This window comes from Carassius carassius, chromosome 2 (genome assembly GCF_963082965.1).
Source record: "Carassius carassius chromosome 2, fCarCar2.1, whole genome shotgun sequence".
Lineage (NCBI taxonomy): Eukaryota > Metazoa > Chordata > Actinopteri > Cypriniformes > Cyprinidae > Carassius > Carassius carassius.
In genome coordinates, this window is record NC_081756.1 from 48422104 (window position 1) to 48446234 (window position 24131).

The 24131-nt window shown below is 38.1% G+C and overlaps 1 protein-coding gene across 36 annotated transcripts in view; it reads left to right on the top strand.

The window, feature by feature from the left end:
• The window catches only part of LOC132111166 (adhesion G protein-coupled receptor L3-like), a 277367-nt gene that overhangs the window by 132062 nt on the left and 121174 nt on the right, over positions 1-24131 (top strand). For all 36 annotated transcript variants that reach the window (XM_059518330.1, XM_059518347.1, XM_059518416.1 and 33 more), the window contains exon 4: positions 13924-14033. In XM_059518330.1, coding sequence (XP_059374313.1) covers positions 13924-14033 — 110 coding nt within the window. The remainder of the gene's footprint in view (positions 1-13923; positions 14034-24131) is intronic.

Genomic DNA, 24131 nt, shown 5'->3' on the forward strand with positions numbered 1-24131 from the left:
CAGCACAAACCTCAGGGTTTGGTCTCATTGCACTCCGTTCGAAAATATCAGTTTTAGTGGCAGTGGGAAAATTGCTTCGGTGTAATTGAATTTGATGGGGGTTTATTTCTCGGCCATCTCGCTTGCACTCTATATTTTAAGCGATCCTGTCAGGTGCTGTGCGTCTGCTAAACGGGTCCCTGGTGGCTTTCAGAGGCGGTGTATTTCATTGCCGTCGTCTGCAGACTGCTGTCGTAGGAGCTGATTGTGACCTCTGACACATGATGCTCTTAAAGGATCACTTCACCCATTTGCATTTAGCTTTGTATTGTTAGAAACCCAGTCATATATTATAATGATCATGGATTTTTCCTTTATTTTTCCCTGAGATGGGAGAAATAAGGATTTAAGTGTTTTACTTCCTGCTTATTATGACGTAAAAATCGTCATTTTGCGTCATAATAAGCAGGAAGTCAAAATTCATTGAAAAGTGTAGAGACTACAGACACTAGCTTATTATTATTCCAGGGGGTGGGACCCACTTACCCTACAGGCCTATTACAGATCAGTGGGTGGGACTAAACTTACAGAAACGAAAATGAAAATCCGCCATCTTGTTTGGAAGCTATGTAGCTAAGCTAACAAGCGCTTATGGAGTCAGATTTACGAGAATGGCTGGAGGAACAACTCATGATATGGAAGAAGAGGATTTTCAAAGTCTGTTGCTCGAAACAGATGTTCGTGGCTATCTATACGAGCCACAATATAGCGCAGAGGAGGAACAGGAGGCGGCGGCTGTAGCCGAGGCCGGAGACCTGCCTGTCGCGTCCGAGGAGCCCGGGCGTGCTCGAGCTGGTGCGGACTGGTGGTGCCTGTGCTCTCGTTGTGCGCCTACGGACACAGAGCTCGAGTCCGTCTGCTGCCAAGAATTTGAAAGATGCCAATTTCTCCTCGAAGAAATGTCTGAGGCAGACAAGGACACAGATGTTTGTGTTGTGAACCATCCTAGTTTCGCCCCACATATGGACAGAGGCGTCCTGGAGACATATTTCAGAATTGATTTCACGAAATGATTCCCGGTTAATAAGTTACGTAACGTCAACTGTAAAATGTTTGTGCAGTACCTTTTTTAATGCACAAAAAGCTTACTGTGGCATTGTTTACTACTGTGGCACGTAAATATCATACATCGCTAACTGTGTCCTCAATGTCTTGGGAGTGGGAGTGGCTTGTGGAGCTGTGCAAATGTGTTGCATTGTGGGAGTTGTGGTTTTCCATACAAATGAGCCCTAAAGTTACTTTCTGTACTAACTCGGTCAAAAAGGCACCAAATTCGAAAATTTAAATAGATTTAGACTACATATATGACCCACTTTCAATGAAGAGCAATGTTCTCATGGGTGAAATGCTCCTTTAAACCAGTGCTGAAGACACAATACATACGAGTTCAATGAAAAGCTAGCGTATTATTGAATGAATACGGCACACCATATGCTTAAAAACAGGTAATGATAAATGTTTCAGACCGTAGTATGCATCAGGTTATAACACATTATTTAATTATTTATACTATATACTATCTATCTATCTATCTATCTATACACAGATTATGCAATAGTCTTAGGCCAATAGTGTTTGTACCAAAAAAAATGGTTTTAAGTCAGTTATTTCTATGTTTTGCTGTAGTGTGTCAGTAGTAAATATCAGTTTACATTTCCAGACATTATTTTTGAAATGAAACTTAGAAATTGCTCACCTGGCGTAAGACTTTTGCACAGTACTGTATTTATACATATTTATATTTATATATATATATATATATATATATATATATATATATATATATATATATATATACTCATTAAATTATTAATTGCTAAAAGCAAGGATATTTTTAGACAAAATTAATAAAAAAAATTGCAAGCAAATAAATAAATGAACACAATGTTTGTATGCTATTAAAAGCACTATTAAATGATTAAAGGTTGTAGGATTTATAATATTATGATATATTATAACGCAATATATTTAATGACATTAAATATTATTATAATTAAGAAGAAAATTCTACTATATTTACCTTAGGCTCATTTGTCACAATGAAAATGGACGGTCAAGCCGAACAATTTGCATTGTGGGATGCAGTATTGTACTTTAACCAAATTACATCAACACTGAATTAAACTGAGTTGTCTTTTTAGAGCTGCTTTAAGACTGACATTGTTTTATAATTAAATAATTTTGCAGCATTAAATCAGTAATTTTCTTGTTTAATGTAATGTAAGTCTGCTTTGAAAGTGTATCATATGAAGGGCTTTAGAAATAAATAGACTGTTATGATCTGCATGCTTACACACATTTAGTAGATTATTCAGAAAATACACAATATATAAATACTGCATGCATGCATAGTTTAAAAATGCACACTCTATAGTGCAGAAATAGTATGGGAAGTGTGTTCGTTTGCTGTTCTGAGAGCAGCCAGTGCTTTTTAAAGACTGCGAGTGACACAAATCAGAAATCATGACTGACAGGTCATTATCAGCTTGATGGTGGCGTTCGTGTTTGTGTGTGTGTGTGTTTGCCTGAGTTTCTTCTGGAGAAATTCACAGAAATTTCCGTCTCAGCCTCTGAGAATTTGCTTTCTCTTGTCTGTTGCCGCCTCTCCTTTAATTGGACTTGGTTTGACAAGCACATATGGTAATTTTTGCCACTGTGACTTTGTGATTCAAGCCGCTTAATAAGGTTTCATTCTGTGCATGTTTTCAGCCGTATGCATGTATATGTCTCTCTCTCTGTGTGTGTGTGTGTGTGTGTGTGTGTGTGCTAGAAGCATTGGTGGGAGTTTGACATTTCATTGGCCGTCCTTTGTAATCTTCCAGCTTCGGCCTATTTTAGAGTTTCTGACTCAAATAATTTTAATCTCTCTCTCTTTTCTGAACAAATCCAAACCATTTTCTTGTTCTTCTTCACATTCTGAGACAATTTGTCAGATTACAACCAGTATTTTCGGAAATGTCTGATCTGTCATTTTAAATATTTGCATCACATCCTACATAGTGTCACTCCAAATACAGTATGTGTTGTAGTACACTTGTTTGTAACTCTGTGACATTTGCTCTTAGCTAAATAATAATAGTTAATGAGTGAGTGGTTTGGGAATTAAATATGTGAGCGATACACTTTTGTTTGGGGAATTTGATAGGTAACACTTTACTTTAAGCCTTTATAAATAATACCTTATAAATTTAGTTTTAATGCACTAATTATTCCTTAATTATGCACCTTATAATGCATTGTATGATTTTAAGAATAACAACATTTATAATACATTATTATACTTACCTATTCATTGTTACACCTTTAGAATATATAATGTATTAAAACAAATGAAAAACAAATAGCTTGTTCTATATTTGTCCATCTGTGTGTGTCTCTCAATAGACGTGCATGTTTATCATCCAGACCCTCAGGACTGGACCTGAGCCACACCGAGAATGAATTAAAGGACCCCTAAAGCCCACAAGGTTAATTTTGCCAAGTGCCCAGAGAGAGAAAACACACACACACACACACACACACACACACATGCTGCCTCATGACATGGTGCAGAGCTTCAAGGCTGGTGAATCTCTGCTCTGTCCAATGCAGAACACAAATAAACGCCCTCGAAATGTTTTGATGTGTGGAAATAATATCTGAGAACAAATATGTGACACAAAATGCTGTAATGTTGTGCAAATTTTTGGTGTAGTGTTTTGGGGAATATCTATCATTTGTAGGGACGGTTGGAAGGCAGGTTTAGAGTTTACACTCATTTGGAGTTAAGGTGGAGGAATTAGTGTGTAAGGAAACCCTAGCTAAAAAGAAAGGCACTTAATTGTACCGATCATAAAAGTATTTTAAGTTTTGTACTATCTGTACTTGCAGATAATATAATATGAATGAATTAAACGGCCACTAAAGTCACTTAAGAATAACACATAACATTTCATTTAACATTTATTCATTGAATCTGAAAATGTTTTGTTGCTGTTTTTCTTTTCTTTTTTCCTTTGTGTTTAACTAAACTTTAAAACCATAAATAAAATAATTAAAAAGAGAGACACTTTCATGACTGTTTCTGAACACACTTAAGTACTTTTTTTTAAAGCTCACTTTGTGATAATGTCAAATTAAAAATGTCACTTCAACATATTTCTTTTATTTATTTATTTTTTTGTGTGTGTCATAGTTTAAATCTTAAATATACATTTGTAGAAAACTGTGATTGCAGATATAAAATGAAAAGGCAAGTTAAGTTTACTTAAAGAGACAGTTGTAAATTACTAAAATTCTTTAAAATTTTAAATCATTATGTTTAAAATAATCTTAAAGAATCGTACTGATTTACAGTACTTAAGCATCAGATACTGATTGGTCTTTATAGTTCTTTTGCACTATAATCTGTGTGATTTTTTTTTTACTTTATAGATTTTTCTGTATTGCTTTATTGTATTTAAATGTTCAATTATTTTTTGTTATAAGAAAAAAATTACTTAACCTGTTATACTGTATTATGAACACTTTTTTGAAACAAAATTTCAATACCGTGATAATACCGTATACCGTGATAAAAACATGAGCAATTAATCGCAACATGAAAATCTGATAACGGCATATCCCTAACTATATATAGGCATATCTATATATGTAGAAAAGTTAAGTGAAAAATATGAACATTTGCAAATAAATTTAGAAGACATATGTATTTTTTTTCTCGTGAGGAATAAGATACAGAGTTATTGTGTAGATTTAGGGTTTAGGCTTATAGGTTTAGACATTTGGGTTCAAGTAGTGTGCTATCTGGTTCTTTTGCTTTGTGATAAATTCATTCGCAAACATCAATATCAAGTCAAGTCACCTTTATTTATATAGTGTTTTATACAATACAGAGTGTGACAAAACAGCTTTACACGGTTAAACAGGACAATAGTATGTCATTGATGCAAGAGGTCAGTTTATCAGTTCAGTGATAATTCAGAGACGTCATCTTCCAGATCAGTTCTCATCAAACAGTGTCTGTGGGATCAAGTCGGCAACACTTATTTGATTCTCTAAGTCTCACTGCAAACTGAAATTATAATGATTTTGTAGCACACACACACTCACACTTGTAATGTGTCTGTCCTGTCTGTCCTCTGTGCCAAATTGAAAAATTACAAGTGATGGATTTCCACTCCGACATGAACAAACAGCTCTTAATGTCAACAAATCCAGGCGGCTGACATATCAGCACTCATATTTTTCTAAACATTATCAAGTGTGTGTGGTTATAGCCGGCGGATGCGTCCGTCTGGCCCTTATTTAAATGTCAGCTGCTTGACTTCAGCGCCTGCTTTCTGAATGTCCATCAGTGAGTGGCTTGTTTGTGTGAGCCTGCCGAGAGAAATACAAAGAGAAGCAGTTTACTAGTAGTATACTTTATTGTCCTCAAGAGGAAAATTGTTATGGACTACATGTTTATTGTGATTACAATGAATATAAACAAAATAAAAACACATTTATTCAATCAATTCAGAGAACTGAGAACATGCAACTTTACTTAATACAAAGCATGTTACAGTGTTTGTTTATTTGTTTTTTTGTTTGTGTTTTGGCATAATTATTACAGCAGAGATCATTGGGTTATTCTCTTTATCATATTTTTGATGTGAAGAATAATTCACAAAATAAATAAATAAATAAACTATTTATTTATTTTTTTGTTTATTATAATATATATATATATATATATATATATATATATATATATATATATATATATATATATATATATATATATATATATATATTAAAACCTAGACTAAATCTAAAATGAAAAATGAAAATATTATGTAACAACACTGCATCATTTAATCAACAACACCAGTCATATTATCTTTCATATAATTTTTTTATTTAAAGCAATATATTTAGAATCCTAATAAAGTTTCTAATAAAAGTCCTAATTTCCAGCTGACTGGTATGTAACTCAAGTTTGTTGAATCGAATCGAACACACTTTTACTCTCATTTGAGTTTATTTTGGACCCTGTGCTGGTGATTCTGAAGGTGAATCAGATATCCGCTCATAGTGATTCTGTCGATGGGTGAAGACATCAGCACACACAGCTAAAGCAGAACATAACTATTGCCTTCCCGAATCCACAGTGATTTATTGACACGTCTTTAGAAATCCAGCCCTGTTTTCAGGAGCGGATAGCGGTTCGCTGCAGGTAACGAGTTGACGGTGGTTGGATAATTAGGATGTTTGCCGACACATGACTGTGGCTTTAATCAATAGCTGGCCACTCTGCCATTGATTTCTGTCATTCTCATTTCCTCACGCAGCACGTTTTTGTCCTGAAGATGTTTGCGTTTGAGTTTCAGAGCATCGGTTTGGAAAATATCCCATCGGCGGCAGTCAAACGCACTTGTCCGTGTGGATTCGGAGGCCTGGGATCCGGGATTTGCAGTGTAATCCTCATTGTGCTGCATAATTTACTCTAATCTAAAACAAATCCCCTTCATCCCGTGCTGAAACCTGATTAAATTCAGCGCTCGACCTCACTTGACCCGCGCAAACAGGTAGCGTTTGTTTGTCGGACATTCATGTTGGCAGATTCTCTGAGGACGGATGAATTCTGAGCAGATTTGTTTCAATCCTCTTAAACTCTGAAGAATAATTGAAAAATGTTGAGTTCAGTGTTGGGATGTGTATTTTTATTTGTTTTTATGGGACAGTCTGTCACAGTGTCTGGGTTGTGTCCCTGGGTTTCCACTAGATGTCCTCCTTTCCCACGGTGTCTGACACCTTATTAACTGTCTGTTCCCTTATTTGGTCACCTTCCTCCTTGTTTGAGTTAATTGATTATTCCCCACCTGTCTCCAGTTCCCTCATTCACCTTCTGTGTATTTATACCCGGTCTGTCTGTGTATGTGTCACGGAGTCCTTGTTTAATGTTTGAAACTCATGTCCGTCAGCTCTTGTCCTTGCCTTGTGTTCGTGTCTTGTTTATGTTTGGATTTGGATATTCTGGTTTTGACCCTGCCTGGACTGTTTACCCCTTTTGGTTTACCCTTTAATAAATGACTTACCTGCGATTGGTTTCCCTCTCCTGTGTTTTCTGTAACACCGTTCGTGACAGAAGGACTCCGTCACACAGGGAACCAGCGGTATGTCGTTTTTCCGTTCCCCAGCCAAGATGGCGGAGCGGTGAACCAAGTACCTTCGGTTGATCGCCCTCCGCCAAGAGGGCAATGAAGTGGGGGCCCTGGCTCAGGTGTTCTGGTCCCTGGCCGAGGGCATGGGCTACAACGATGCGGCCCTCAAGGACTATTTTAATGGCGGGCTGGATGATGTCTCAGGAGGAGATGGCGCAGTTAGAGACACTGGAATTCTGGGAATTTGTGCGCTACCTGCAGCATCGGCTTCGGTGGGATGCCCCAGCCACTTCTGTCTCTTCCGGCGGGGTGGTCGTCAGCCCAGCACCACTGCCCAGGATGGCAACCAGCCAAGCGCCACAACCCAAGAGGGCTGCCAGTCCAGCACCACTGCCCAGAATGGCTACCAGCCAAGCGCCACAGCACAAGATGGCCGCTTACCCAGCGCCAATGCCCAAATTGGCCACCGTTCCAGCGCCACAGCCCAAGATGGCCGCCAGCCTAGCGCCAATGCCCAAATTGGCCACCGGTTCAGCTCCACAACCCAAGATGGCCGTCAGCCTAGCGCCACAGCACCAGATGGCCGTCAGTCCAGCACCACAGCACAAGATGGCCGTCGGTCCAGCGCCACTGCACAAGATGGCCGCTAACCCAGCGCCAATGCCCAAATTGGCAACCGGTCCAGCGCCACAGTACAAGATGGCCGCCAGTCCAGCGCCACAACCCCAGATGGCCGCCAGCCCAGCACCACAGTACAAGATGGCCGCCTGTCCAGAGTCATGGCCCAAGATGGCTGCTTGCCCAGCGCCGCTGCACAGGATGAGAGTCTCAGCTGACCCTCCAGAGTCGAGTCAGGTGCCCGTGGACCCTCCAGAGTCAAGTCAGGTGCCCGTGGACCCTCCAGAGTCGAGTCAGGTGCCCGTGGACCCTCCAGAGTCGAGTCAGGTGCCCGTGGACCCTCCAGAGTCGAGTCAGGTGCCCGTGGACCCTCCAGAGTCGAGTCAGGTGCCAGTGGACCCTCCAGAGTCGAGTCAGGTGCCAGTGGACCCTCCAGAGTCGAGTCAGGTGCCAGTGGACCCTCCAGAGTCGAGTCAGGTGCCAGTGGACCCTCCAGAGTCGAGTCAGGTGCCAGTGGACCCTCCAGAGTCGAGTCAGGGCTAGTCACCGGTGATCCTCCAGAGTCAGGGCTAGTCACCGGTGATCCTCAGGGACTGTGAGTCAAGTCACCGGTGATCTTCAGGGACTGTGAGTCAAGTCACCGGTGATCTTCAGGGACTGTGAGTCAAGTCACCGGTGATCTTCAGGGACTGTGAGTCAAGTCACCGGTGATCTTCAGGGACTGTGAGTCAAGTCACCGGTGATCTTCAGGGACTGTGAGTCAAGTCACCGGTGATCTTCAGGGACTGTGAGTCAAGTCACCGGTGATCTTCAGGGACTGTGAGTCAAGTCACCGGTGATCTTCAGGGACTGTGAGTCAAGTCACCGGTGATCTTCAGGGACTGTGAGTCAAGTCACCGGTGATCTTCAGGGACTGTGAGTCAAGTCACCGGTGATCTTCAGGGACTGTGAGTCAAGTCACCGGTGATCTTCAGGGACTGTGAGTCAAGTCACCGGTGATCTTCAGGGACTGTGAGTCAAGTCACCGGTGATCTTCAGGGACTGTGAGTCAAGTCACCGGTGATCTTCAGGGACTGTGAGTCAAGTCACCGGTGATCTTCAGGGACTGTGAGTCAAGTCACCGGTGATCTTCAGGGACTGTGAGTCAAGTCACCGGTGATCTTCAGGGACTGTGAGTCAAGTCACCGGTGATCTTCAGGGACTGTGAGTCAAGTCACCGGTGATCTTCAGGGACTGTGAGTCAAGTCACCGGTGATCTTCAGGGACTGTGAGTCAAGTCACCGGTGATCTTCAGGGACTGTGAGTCAAGTCACCGGTGATCTTCAGGGACTGTGAGTCAAGTCACCGGTGATCTTCAGGGACTGTGAGTCAAGTCACCGGTGATCTTCAGGGACTGTGAGTCAAGTCACCGGTGATCTTCAGGGACTGTGAGTCAAGTCACCGGTGATCTTCAGGGACTGAGTCAAGTCACCGGTGATCTTCAGGGACTGAGTCAAGTCACCGGTGATCTTCAGGGACTGAGTCAAGTCACCTCTGATCTTCATGAACAAAGGCAAGTCACCTCTGATCTTCATGAACAAAGGCAAGTCACCAATATGCAGTGTCAGGCCAGCACCAATCTTCTGGAGTCCAGTAAGGACACCAGGGAATTACCAGAGTTTCGTAGTCCCGTTGGTCCAGCCGCACGGAGGTCTGCTCTGACTTGGGGGGCTCTGGTCCTGACCACATGGCTGTGGTGCTCTTCTGCTCCGCCCTGGGGGGCTTCCGTCCTGACCACACGGTTGTGGTGGTCTTCTGCTCTGCCCTGGGGGGCTTCCGCCTTGACCACACAGCTGTGGGGGTCTTCTGCTCCGCCCTGGGGGGCCTCCGTCCTGACCACACGGTTGTGGTGGTCTTCTGCTCCGCCCTGGGGGGCTTCCGTCCTGACCACACGGTTGTGGTGGTCTTCTGCTCCGCCCTGGGGGGCTTCCGTCCTGACCACACGGTTGTGGTGGTCTTCTGCTCCGCCCTGGGGGGCTTCCGTCCTGACCACACGGTTGTGGTTGTCCTCTGCTCCGCCCTGGGGGACTCCAGTCTCCACCACACGGATGTGGTGGTCTTCTGCCCCGCCCTGGAGGGGCTTCATGTTGTTTTTTGTTTTTGTGTTCACTCCTGTCCCTGTTCCTCTCTGTCAGTCTGGCCCTCCGTCCCTCCCCCTGAACCTCCTCCGGTCCTCCTCCCTCCTGGTCTCCCTGTTTGGTGTTCACACTTCTGGTGTCTGTTCCCCATGTTTTTCTTTTCTGGTCCTCCGTCCCTCCCCCTGAACCTCCACCTGTCCGCCTCCCTCCTGGTCTCTGTTTTGTGTCTGTCGTGGAGTGTCTGGGAGCCGCTCCGTAGAGGGGGGGTACTGTCACAGTGTCTGGGTTGTGTCCCTAGGTTTCCACTAGATGTCCTCCTTTCCCACGGTGTCTGACACCTTATTAACTGTCTGTTCCCTTATTTGGTCACCTTCCTCCTTGTTTGAGTTAATTGATTATTCCCCACCTGTCTCCAGTTCCCTCATTCACCTTCTGTGTATTTATACCCGGTCTGTCTGTGTATGTGTCACGGAGTCCTTATTTAATGTTTGAAACTCATGTCCGTCAGCTCTTGTCCTTGCCTTGTGTTCGTGTCTTGTTTATGTTTGGATTTGGATATTCTGGTTTTGACCCTGCCTGGACTGTTTACCCCTTTTGGATTACCCTTTAATAAATGACTTACCTGCGATTGGTTCCCTCTCCTGTGTTTTCTGTAACACCGTTCGTGACACAGTCCTGCATCGTCACTGGCTGGCTGGACCCACTGGTTATTATGGGATGGAGAAATTTTTAATGCGATGTCAAGACAACACAACAACCAATCAGAATACTTGATATGTGAACTCACTGGAATATCATAAACAATTTGAAGCTTTCCAGTTTTACATACTCTATATTTTTTTAATATATGCATATTATATGTGATGCTAAATAATTATTCATGTATTATTTTGTTTACTTTTTTATATTAGTTGCATTAATTATATTCATTGTATATTTTATATATTTTTTTTATATTTTGTATTTGTATTTATTGTTTTTAAAAGGGACAATACACATTAATTAACATGAGTAAACAAGTCTGATTATGTAAATGTGCCAGATTTATCCATTCAGGCTAATTTTCATCTGCGTTCCTTGGCAGGTTGATGGTAAGAACCATAATCCACAAGTACACAAAGCAAAAACAAACACATTACAAAAAACAGAAGACAATAAATAATAATAATAATAATATTAAAAACTATATATTTATAAAAAAAACACTACTTCAAATTATGAACACATATTTGATTATCTAATAACCACCATTGTACTGATTCAGAAAAAGGAGCAAGAGATGTAATATAGTATTTCTTAATTCTATGGGTATAGTATTCCAAGTATGTACTGCTCTATAAGAAAATACTGATGGCCCAAAAGCATTTCTTCTATGTGGTATTATACAGTCCCCTCTAGTAGTGGCTCTAGTAAAATAATTATAATTTGTCCTGATAAATTTATTAAGTGGAAGTGGAGCCAAACCATGCAACATTTTAAACACAAGTAAAATATCTGCAAATTTAATCATATTTTCCCAACTTAAAAGCCCAAATTTAGTTAAAATTTGACAATGATGATATGAGTTAGACCTTTTATCTAATATATTCAAAGTCTGCTTATTGAGTCTTTCTATTGATTGCAAAATAGTCCCTCCTGTCTGTGTCCAACTGGTGAGATGTAATTCATATGTAAAAAAAATAATAGCATTAATGTATAACTTTGAGGCCTCAGTGGTTCAATTATTCCTAATATGTCTAAAATTTGCCAAATTAAATTTTATTCCCAACTTTTTTAACTTGTATTTTAAATGTAAGTTGTGAATCAAGTATAATACCTAGATATTTATACTCTTGAACTACTGATAACCTTTTACCTGCAACTGTGACATCTGGATCTAAATCTTTATTTGCAGACATTGAAAAAAAAAACATACATACAGTTTTGTTAACATTAAAATGTAACCACGAGTTTTTGAACCAATTTGTAATCTTAACCATTTCTACTGATAATTCATCTGCCGCTTGTTTTTCAGTTACAGCATTCAAGTATATAATTGTTAATATACAATCTGAATAACAGAGGACCTAATATTGATCCTTGAGGTACACCAACTGAATTAGCTGAATTCACTAACTGAATTATTTAATTTTATATTTTTTTATTTATTACAATTTTTAATTTTTTCATATAGGTGTACATGATGTTTATATATATATATATATATATATATATATATATATATATATATATATATATATATATTTGCACAGTTTTTATTTTATAATAACATATGTTTATTATTGCACATTTTAAATGTACATTTCAGGCTACAGTGGTCTTGTAAGGTTATGGTTTGGTTTAATTATACTCAATGCAATTTTTGATATATGTTTATCATATATGATATTACAGAATGCTTACTTTTTATTGTTTTGCATATTTTACATTTATTATATAATTGTGTACATTTATCATGTTTATTTTTGTGGATTTTAAATCTAAATTTGCATATATATATATATATATATATATATATATATATATATATATATATATATATATATATATATATATATATATATATATATATATATATAAAATTGCAGAGAGCTTTCTTGTCAGGCTCTGGATTGGTTTATTTATAATCAGCTTTATTCAGTGTGTTGGGATTCTTTATTTAGACAGCAAGGTGTGTGTGGATAATGAAATGGCAGTAAATACGTTCAGGCTGATTGTGCACATGGGTGCTTTTGTCCTCTAAATATTAGTCACAGTTTCACAGACACACATATACACTTCGTACAGAAACACACACACACACACACACACACACACACCCATCCCAGCACTCAGAAAGCATTCGTTCCCTCTCATTAGCCACATGCTAACGGTTCAATCATCCGCGAGTGTCTCAGGTGCTGGGTGTTCATCACACGCTGATCTGCTGACATTACTCTGACATTGAGCCTCATGGACGATTTCATCCTTAAACGATTGCTATGATTCTTTAAAACTCGATTTTAATCTGTAATGTGGCGTGTTTCCCAGAGAAACTGAATATTCAGCAGGAAATAATGTGAGGCGGATCATGATTGATAATTTATGATACGACTGGGTGATATGATGGTATAAAACACGACCATAGAAAAGTGTCATACGGTACAAAATCTGCTGCACTGTTAATGCACAATATATTTCTATAGCTATTGCATAGTTGTTTACAAAACATCGACAAAGAAACATGTTATAAGTGGAACCAGTTTCAAACAACCATTTATAATTGCAAGCATTTTACAATCAGCTAAAATGTACTTTAATGTAATTTCTATTGAAACTTGTATCTCATGTATTTGAATATATTTATAGTTACAGGTTAGTAATGATGCATTCAAATTAGTACATTTAAAATGTATTCTCTTTAAATGTAATATTGAATAGCACAATGCAGTTAAAATTATAATCAAATACTTTACGCGCACTTTAGTTTTGTTAGACAACACATCAGAAGTGTATAAGATTATAAATATACATATTAAGAAGTAAATACGGTCCATTTTGACTTAATGTCAATTAAAGTGTGATTAAAATGCATTTAAGAAAAAAAAATGTCTGGTTAGAAAATTACTAAAATAAATAAATAAATAATTCTGCAACATCCTTCATATCAAAACAGTGCATTCAACTTTTCTTAGAGTTTCAATTTTGAAAAAAAAAATAGAAAAAATAAATAAATATTGGTGTCACTTCCTGTAAAACTGCTTGTTGAGAATTTTAGAATATTACTATGTTGATACGATGGTATTCTTGATGGTTAATGGTTACCGTGTATGGTTCTGGAAAGTTATTTACTGACCCAAAAGTGAAAATATATCTGTGTGTCATTCTGGTAATTGAACGTGGTTCAGAATCACAAATACAATGCATGTTTTGAGCTCAAACTGTGTAACACTAAAGGTTATAAATGTCAGCGAACCTCTAAACCTGAGTATGAGCAATAGTAATACACAGCTAATGATCTTTATCCTATCTGTGTGTGTTTTCAGGTGTAATAACCGGACGCAGTGTGCCGTCGTGGCCGGACCGGATGCGTTTCCCGATCCTTGTCCTGGGACATACAAATACCTGGAAGTGCAGTATGAGTGCGTCCCATACAGTACGTATCAACACATCTGTCTGTGATTGGTCACCATAAACACACCCCAACATCTTTCTCTTTCAGCTCAGTGTGAACAGCTGCCGGAGAACTGATTTATTCTGCTTTATCCTGCAGTTAAAACAAAGTCTCTCCTTCATTTGAACTCATCAGTTCCTATCTGCCGTGTGTGTGTGTGTGTGAGAGAGAGAGAGAGAGAGAGAGAGAGAGAGTAAGTTTGCATGATGACTTTGGTTACTGTGGGCCCTGTGATGAACTACGTAAGCGCTGCACTTTGTCAAAATGAGTAAGTTGCCAGATAGCTAATGATAGCGTTTGGCCGTGATAGATCGGCTCTTCTGTATCTTTAGTTATGAGAGCGCAGTGTCACATCCATCTTCCTGCAGGAATACCTGCACTGTTTACTCTGTTGGCTTTTCCTTACGCCAGTGCTTGTCTTTACTGATAAATTAACACCATGCTAGCATCGCTGTTCAGTGAATTGAGTTTAATTGCTGCAGAGGAAACAATGAAGTTTCTCACTTTCTTGAAACTACACTAAAAGTGTAGGGTCAGTAAGATTTTTTTGAAAGGTATTAATGTTTTATCCAGAAAGGATGCATTAAACTGATCAAAGTGACAGTAAATACATTTAGAATGTGACAAGATTTCTAAAAAAAAAAAAAAACATAAAAAAAAACACGGCACTTTTGAACTTTCTATTTATCTGTGAATCCTGAAAAATAAAATGTATCTGGGTTTCCATAAAAATATTGGGCAGCAACTGTTTTCAACATTGATAAAAATCACAAATGTTTCTTGAGCAGCAAATCATCATATTAGAATGATTTCTGAAGATCATGTGACACTGAAGACTGGAGTAAAGATGCTGAAAATACAAATTTGATTACAGAAAAAAATTACACTTCACAGTTTATTTACAAAGAAAACAGTTGTTTTAAAATGAAATATTTTTTCTTTATTTTACTGTACTGTTTACTGTATATATATATATATATATATATATATATATATATATATATATATATATATATATATATATATATATATATATATATATATATATATATATATATATATATATATATATATATATATATGTTTCTTGGTGGGTAAAAGAGACTCTTAAGATGAAGTAATTCTTGAAGTAATTCACTCATTTATGAAATATTATTTGATATAAAAAATTATCTGGGAATTAAACCAATGACTTTTTAATGACAGCTATTTGTAACCCAACCAAAAATGTACAATAATAAAAATTACAGGCTAAAAAATTACAATAAATTAAATTAACTTGTGAAATAAATAAATATGTAAACATGCAATAATCTTTTTTTTCTTTTCTTTTTCTTCTTTTCTTCTGTTAAATAAATTTTTTAAATAAAAATAAATAAATAAATAAATAAATAAATAAAACTTGGGCGTTGAAAGATTTTCAGTGTGTTATATACAACCTAATACTGTACATATGTGACCGTAACACCATAAATGATCTTTTCATCTCATAAAACTATCAGGACTTCAGAAGGCATAGATTATAGCTCGACTTTGATACTAGTTTTGTCCTGTTTGCAGTTTGATAGATGCCATTCTGAACTGTTGTTGCATGAAAACATCTGCTGGAAGATTCAAAAGTCTTTAAGGAATGACGTGCCAGTAATTCAGAATGACTGAATGTTTACTTTTTGGTTAGTGATTTTATGAATATTAAAGTCCAAATTAACAGAACACAAACGTCGTCTGATGGCTTGAGTCCTCACAGTCTCATGTGTGTAATTAAATCAGTGTTATCCAGAGGACGTTTGAGAGAGTGTTTATTTGTCACTGTCACATGCAGGAGAGATGCATCACCTGTTTATAATAATATTATCAGTGACAAATTTACTGTCAAATCTGTCATTCTGTGCTCAGTCACATAAAAGGAGAGCAAAGAGAGTGGAAGATCATCTTAATAAGGAATGGACCAAATAGTGAAGAAAAAAAAAACACAAAAAAAACCTAATGAACTCATTAATGGAGAGGGGAAAGAGGGCGGAGCTTGCAAACTTGCAGCAGGATTACCTGGAAATACTCTAACATTATCCAAGGCTGCATTTCTTTGATTAAAATATGGTAGAATCAGTGAAATATGTTTACATTATAAAATAACTATGTAAATATGATTTCAAATGTAATGTATTCCTGGAATACGAAGCTGAATTTTCAGCAGTCTTCAGTGTGACATGAGATAATGGAAGTGGGCGGACCCCCTGAAATATAGTGGGCGGGGCCTCAGAGGCCATGAGTAAAATGAGGGCGGGATTTGCTGGGCTAATTTAAATATATAGTGACCTTCTGGTCTTGGTTTGATCAAAGTTTCACTCATCAAAGACAGTCTAGAAGTGAAATGCTTAAGTCAGAAAGGAATGTTTGCTGGCCACAGTGTTGGGAAGGTTACTTTGGAAATGTAATAGGTTACAGATTACAAGTTACCTTGTTTAAAATGTAATAGTAGTGTAACTTTTTCAATTACTTTATTAATGTAACTAATTACTTTTGAGTACTTTTTGATTACTTTTCTAAATTTGTGAAAATTAAAGAATAATAAATAAAAGCATATACATGAACTTAAATACAGTTATCTAATAAGCATGTGACGTATTCTGTGTAATAAACTCCTGAAACATTGGTGTTTCTTTTAAACTGCTGTCTCTTTGTATAGGATGATAGTTTTCTCAAAATAAGTAAAATGCACATGAAGTGACACAGAACAGTTCTAGAAATTATGTTTATGTGTTCGTGTACTCCTATATTGAGATGGCCGAGGTTGAAAACACTGCGAGCTTCAGTAGGCCTATGTGTAGTAAATGAAACCATGTCTTTGCCATTAAGTTACAGGAGGGGCGGACTGGGAAAAAAATTCAGACTGGAAAATTCAAACTCATACAAACCAGTTCATGGACAAAACTATTTTTTGTTTGGACCTGACATAAAAAAAGGTTTAAATCTTTAATTTGGGGTCATGCAAAATAATTAAAAGTTCTCTCCTGAGCTGCACCTTCACTTCCATTTTTCTCTTCAGTCTCTTTATTTTGGCCTGTTATCCATCTCTCTCATGACTTTAATACTCAAGATTGAAAAAAACTATACTTTACAATACAATACTCTACAATACTACAATATCTTTATAGAATAATCTTAATACTGTACACGAGTCATGTTTTTCCCTTACAAAAGTTAACCATGCTTTTATTAGCCTATATAAAAGTAAAATACACTTTTTTTTTTTTTTTTTTGCAAATGGATTTGTATTTATTTTTAAATAAATACATTTGTAAAATAATTTAAAATTTTTGGTTACCACAGTTAAACAATAGTAACCATTTTCTCTGGATTTATAGTTAAATATTAAAATGTTAATTTCCGTAAGGGTTGTGTTGTTGTCTGTCGTAGCTCCCCCTAAACCTATAAAAAAAATCTGATTTTTTTTTCAGATAAATTCCTACTGTAACATTACAACAGATAATAATGATGTCCTTTATATAGTATTTTGAGTGATGACTGATGAGCAACGTGCTGCTGATTGATTAAAAAAACAAAGACAAAAAAGCATCTTTACAGATGAAACTGACCTGAAACCCTGAACAGTAGTTCTGCTTCTCTGCTCCAGCAGTCTACTCTATTCTCTCTCTCTCTCTCTCTCTCTCTCTCTCTCTCTCTCTCTCTCTCTCTCTCTCTCTCTCTCTCTCTCTATCTCTCTCTCTCTCTCTCTCTCTCTCTCTCTCTCTCTCGCATTGATTACTCTGAGTCTGATCCAAACCGTTTGGCGGAGGCGCGGAGAGCGCGCGAGTCACGACTAACACTTAATGACTTATTAAAGATTTAATTATCAAATGGCGGATTCACAAATGATCGCTTTAGTACATTCGGCAGGCAATTATACAATAATGATATTAAATAGCGGGCCAAATCATCTGCCAGGCCACCGGGAATTGTCCCGGTTCTCCCGGTGTCCAGTCCGCGCCTGATTTCCAACACGCAGAATGTGCAAGTCATATATTGCATTTTTGGGGCTTAATATTCACAGACACTAGTCCATGTCATGTTTTGATTCAAGTGTACTGACCTACTTTTGATTTAGTCATCCAAAATGTGGCATATTCCGTCCACGTTAGGCATTCCGTTTTTATGACTGGATTCTAGGAACCAGACTGTGTTTCCGCATCCCGGAAATTATTAGGGCGGTATGTCTCAGAATAGTCAGTGCAATTTGGGAAAGATATCAGTTAAATCTGTATGTGGATATGTGTAAATATTCAAATGTAATCCCCTTTGTAATCGTTAAAAATTTCATAAGTAACTGTAATTTAATTACTCATTTTTTCGTAGTAACTGTAACTAATTACAGTTACAATAATTTTGTAATTAAATTACGTAACGCCGTTACATGTAACTAGTTACTCCCCAACACTGGCTGGGCATATGCAAGATCCAGAGTGAAATCCTTCAGTGTTTTGCTGTGGAGGACGGTGGTGGTGGCTATCGTGTGTTTGACGTGTGTTAGTATTCACAGAGAAAGACCACCGGTGAGTGTGTGACTGACAGCCGGAATCTCTCTCTCTCTTTACACAGTGAAGGTGATTTTGTGTTCAGGCTGACCCTGAGTGATGGACACTGCTGTCGATGTCTGGAGCTCAGGGTGGCATTATTATGTAGTTCAGCTTTGACCTTGAATTCTTCTGTGGAGTTATTGAAACACACACACACACACACACACACACACACCATCATCTTACTGTCTTTCAGATAATCAGTACCAGGGCTTGAAAACGGAAAAAAATTCAATCGGTTCACTCCGAGCAGAATCGATATTTTAACATTTCTTTTCCTCTGATATTATTACTGTTCCGAAACCGGTTCGGGTGGAAGAAATACTGGTTAATAACGTTATTTTTTTAAAACAATTTTCTCTGCCTATAATTTGCCTAATAATAATAATAATAATATAGTACAGCGTTTTCTTTACTCAAAAAGAAAAGGAAAAAGAGAGATCTGGTAACCTTAGCCAATAACCCGCTGAGTTAAGTCACAGCCAACTTTTTATTTTCTAGATTTTGGCCAAATGTATACAGGCTACTAAACAAACAAACAAATCTGTCAAAACTTTTAAGATATTTAATAAAGTTTGCTGCATTGTTAAAAAAAAAAAACAACAACAACAACAAAAAAATACTTATATAATATTGCGTTTTGAGAGTAAAAAAAAAACATAAGTCGCGTCTCACGTCGCATTTTGTTAGTCCTATTACTTTCTGAAATAATGAAGGCTAAAATGCCTTTAAGCTGAAGCAAAATGATAACAAACATTCTAAAAACAGTTATTAGTTTCTCTCCAAAACAAATCCTCTAAAGTTTAGGCTATAAAAACATCAATCCAAAAACAAATTAATTTAAGGTGAAGCTGATGCCTACCTCTCTCATTCGGCACAAATACAAATGTTTACATATTGCCGACTTATCTGTCAAGCTTTTACAAAATAATTAAAACTGTAATGCTTTTGCCAAATAATGAAAACTAGGGGCCCACTCTCTGCTGTTTCGTTTTCCTTTCCGAAAACTTTGGAACATGTCACAATGAACCGTAATTTAGCACATTTTTTCTTTAGTTTCGTTAATCTGTCAATATGATTTAAGTGAAATATATTTAGTGTATATGCCTATATTCCTCTTTATGTAATCCTATGGGTTAGTTTTTCTGTTTTCTCCATTCACAGAAGCGCGGCAGGTGCATGTGATCTGTTGAATTCATCTCACACTATCCTCAGATAAACTCATTGTGACTTGCCCATGATGAGTTCACAGCTGAGCGGACATTTCACTCGTTGGCTTCAGCGTCACATTTGCATATGTACTACTGCAATTCGTGAAATTTCAAATATTAAATGGAACAATAAAATAACGTTATTAACCGGTTAATGGCCATTTCAAATTTTCGATTCTGTTCGGAACTATAAAATTTTATTTACTTAAGTACTTGTAATCAGATTATATTGCATTTGAAAATACTCGTAATCAGACTAGTTACTTTTTATTGATTACAATAGCAATACATTACTCACCATTTCTTGGTTCTCCTAATTCTTCTTGTTCATCCTTTAAATTTTCCTTTCTGAAATAGCCTACCACATTGACCACTTTACAAAAATCAATTTCAGAACACTTTAGTAACTGCGTAGCAATGCCCTGCCAACCATCCAGAACACCCTAACAACCACACAACAGTGCCCTGACAACCACCCTAAAAACTAATAACTGCTTAGCAACACACCTAAAGAACCCCCTCAGAACACCTTAGCAATATAGTGATTCCTTGGCAACCACCTAGTAATTCCCTAGCGACCACCTAGCAATACCCTAGCAACCACTTGAACACCTTAACAACTGCATAACAATGTCCTGACAAATGTAACTGCTTAGTGATCTAAAATCAGCTTAGTATACTTTATCTGAATAGCAATTCCCTGGCAACCACCTGGAACACCCTAGCAACCTTGTGTCGATGCCATGTAAATCACAGTAGTGTTGTAGCGGCGGCTTCTGCATCGGCAGCAGTTATTTACACAGAATGTAACTTTTCTGTTTTTCGGTTTCTTTGGTGTCACTAAAATCTGAAATCAGAAGTTGCATCTCCAGTTCCCAATAACGCCGTTTCAGCAGGAGCAAGCAGAGGTGGTCAATCCCAGCATGCATTGTGCTAGATTTGTCTTTCGTCTGTCTGAACAGAGATAACGATTGTATGGATTCTGGCCTTTCTGATGCCAGGAGAATGAGAGCTGATAGTTGATAGTTTTGCCAGGTTTTTTTGCACCTGCGTCTTTCTCTGGCCGTAATCAATCTTGCGTGCATAAGATGATCTCGCTCAGTGCTGTTCACCAGATGATTCACCATCATCTGCTTTAACAAACAGCACCTGTGCTCAATCTGCGAGTGCATGCTCGTTTACCTGTTGCAGGGTTATCAGGACGACCCGCCGTTTGAACAACACTGACTTGTTGCCACGGCACCAGGGCGCTACTGATGTCCAATCAGAGCATGAGATTCAGAGTTATTATAGTTAACTGAAAAAAAAAAAAATTCTCTATATACGTGTGTGTGTGTTTTAACTGAAATATATTTAATACTCAAAACTTAAATATTACATTAAGTTAAAAATTTTGTTAACATGTTAACTGAAATAAAATTAAAAAAAAACTTAAACATATAATATTATTTATACTAGTAAAATATATAAAACAAAATAAAATAAAATAAAATAGAACTGAAATGAATTAAAATATACAGAATGTAACTAAAATAAATTATAAAAAAACTTAACTGAAGTAAATAAAATATATCAAAACTTAAATATATTAATATAATAAAAATATTTTAAATAAAATAAATATTATTCAAAATGAAGTAATAATAAGAATACAATAGGTTAACTGAAATAAAATAAAGAATTAAAATGTATGTATGTTTTTGTATATGGTAGTAAAATATATAAAATAAAATAAATATACAAAATCTTAAATATAGTTTGAATAAACGAAATATACAAAAATTTAAATATAGTATATTAAGATATATAAACTAAATATTAACTAATCTAAAATGTTAATAATAATAATAATAATAATAATAAAATAAAACAATATTATGAAAAGTATTAAAAGTATTATGTAAGTTATTTTCCAAGGCAACATTTCTTATTCTCATGTAGTTTAACATTATGTACTAAAAAAAAAGAAAAAAAAATTACTATTGGGGGGAAAAAAAACGAACTAAAAAACTAATAACTAACTAACTAAAAAAACAAACAATCAAACAAAAAACTATTGCAAAAAAGAGAGAAAAACACAATTAATAAAAAGTGAGCTAAAATAAAAAAATTTTTACAATCAAGTATAATATATATATATATATATAAGATATAAAAATTATTGAAGCACGGAATCCAGTGGTTTGGTTGGCCATCCGCTCTCATGCAGCTGCTGCTGTTCAACCAGTCAGTGCATGTTAATTACCCTGATGCTGAACGGCCAGTTAATTGGTCTTGGCAGTATCTGCACGCCATCAGGTGTTTATCATACGCAGGTGATTACAGGTATCAGAGCAGCTTTGAATCCGATTAAAACCAGAGCCAAGACATCTGCGTGTTCCTGGCTGTGTTCATCGGCCCTCCTGCGACCCGCCGAGAGGTTCAGGGGAGATTTGGATAGATCAGAGCATCCAAATAAGCGTCCGCTGGGCTTTCGCCCCAAAAATCACAGAATATAATGAATGTGGACAGCTCTGAAGCCCACTGTCGCCGCTGTGCTGGAAAACAGATTGCGCCCACAAGCAGCTCATGGAAATCATCTCAATCTCCTTTCCAAACGGCTTGGCTCTTCTCAAAGCTTTTCGATCCAACTGTCCACAGAGGACTCCGAAAATATCAGTATCAGATTACGGATATACAGAGACCGAAACCCTGTGGGTTTATTAATTTAGGTTGTTTTGGGGTCAGTAATTAAATCATCGAGGGCATAATGAGTCCCATGTTTCATCTGCTTGTCTGATTTCTCACTCTGAAGAGGAAATGTGTCCAGAAAGGCAGCAGAGACAGTGTTCAGATGCAAATAAATAGCTTCAAAACTACAATTGAGCAATTTGGTGTCCAATTTAGTTCCCTCCTTAAAATGGTGCTTTTGGCCTCCCCTTAGAGAAGCTGCTTGACTGTATTCAACAAGATGGATGGATGGATGGATAGATATAATGTAATATAATAAGAAACTAGACTTTAATGGCGCAGCGGCAGGATTAACAGTGTTTATGTCAGATCACTGCTGGAGCAGTCTAGTCTAGTTAGCTTTCCATAATCAGGCCATTTCAGAGGATTTTGGTTTTAAATTTAGAGAGATACATTTTTGCTCATTTCTGCTTATACAGATAATAGTAATACACAATTTGAAACTGTATGCACTCACATTATTAACAAAGCGTTGAAAACAAACAGGATGCACTTTCTTGAGTCTCGCTCTCTGCTAACTTTTTTTATACTATTTCATAAGCTACTTTGCTCACAGGCTTGAGAAATATATCTATAGAAAGCTTGAAATGTCTTCTTTAAAATGAACCAATTCAAACTGAAAACCAGTTCTCTCTGAAGGAGTCTGCATCGTTAGCTTCATCTTTGCAGCTGACACGGAGTCAGTTAATAAATCATTATAATATCCCATTGCCATTTCCCCAACACATTCATACTGTGACGAGTGGGGCGGGGCCGAGGGACATGGGAGCGAGGCCGGTGGAGTGATTGGAGATGAACTACACCTGTTCGACCCACCGGTCTCGAGGCCCACGGAGGAGATGGAAGGATATAAAACTGGAGCGACGACAGTGAAGGACGAGAGAGGACCAGGCCTGGGATTTTAGTTGTGTTTTGGTTTTATTTTGTGCGCACCAGTCGTCCGTGAGGGGCTGGTGCGCTGTTTTGTGTTTATTTTGAATAATTAAATGTTATTTGATTGTCCGCCGGTTCCCGCCTCCTTCTTCCCGACGATTAGGAAGTTTTATCATTACAGTGGTGCCGAAGCCCGGGAGAAGGAGGGACGCGCTGCTGAAGATCCCTCGCCGCTGTGGTGAATCAGCGGTGCCATCGAGCAGGCGAGGAGTGTGCCGCCATGGACGCTCGAGACGGTGGACTGGAGCGAGTTGCCGGGGACGGGCGAGCTCGCTGCCGACCGCCCACGATAGGGAGGGGCGGCTGCCTCCGTGAGGGAGCGGAGGAGTCGGCGCCATTCGCCAGGTGGCCGGAGCCTGCTGCCATCCGCCGGAATGGGGAGGAGCAGGGAACGGGGGACTCCTGCCAGCTGCCCAAAACCGGAGGAGCCGTCGCCGTCCACCGGGCGGCGGAGGAGTGTCGTGCCGTCCGCCGAGGGCCGTCCAGTGCCACCGCCAGGCACCGCGGAGGAGATCACCCAGCTGGTGGAGGGCCGAGCAGCGGTGCGTCTGGGAACCGGATTTTTGGGAACCTCTCTCCCCTCTCTCGTCTCTGTCGCTCCTCCTTCCATCTCCTTTTCTCTCGCCTCGCCT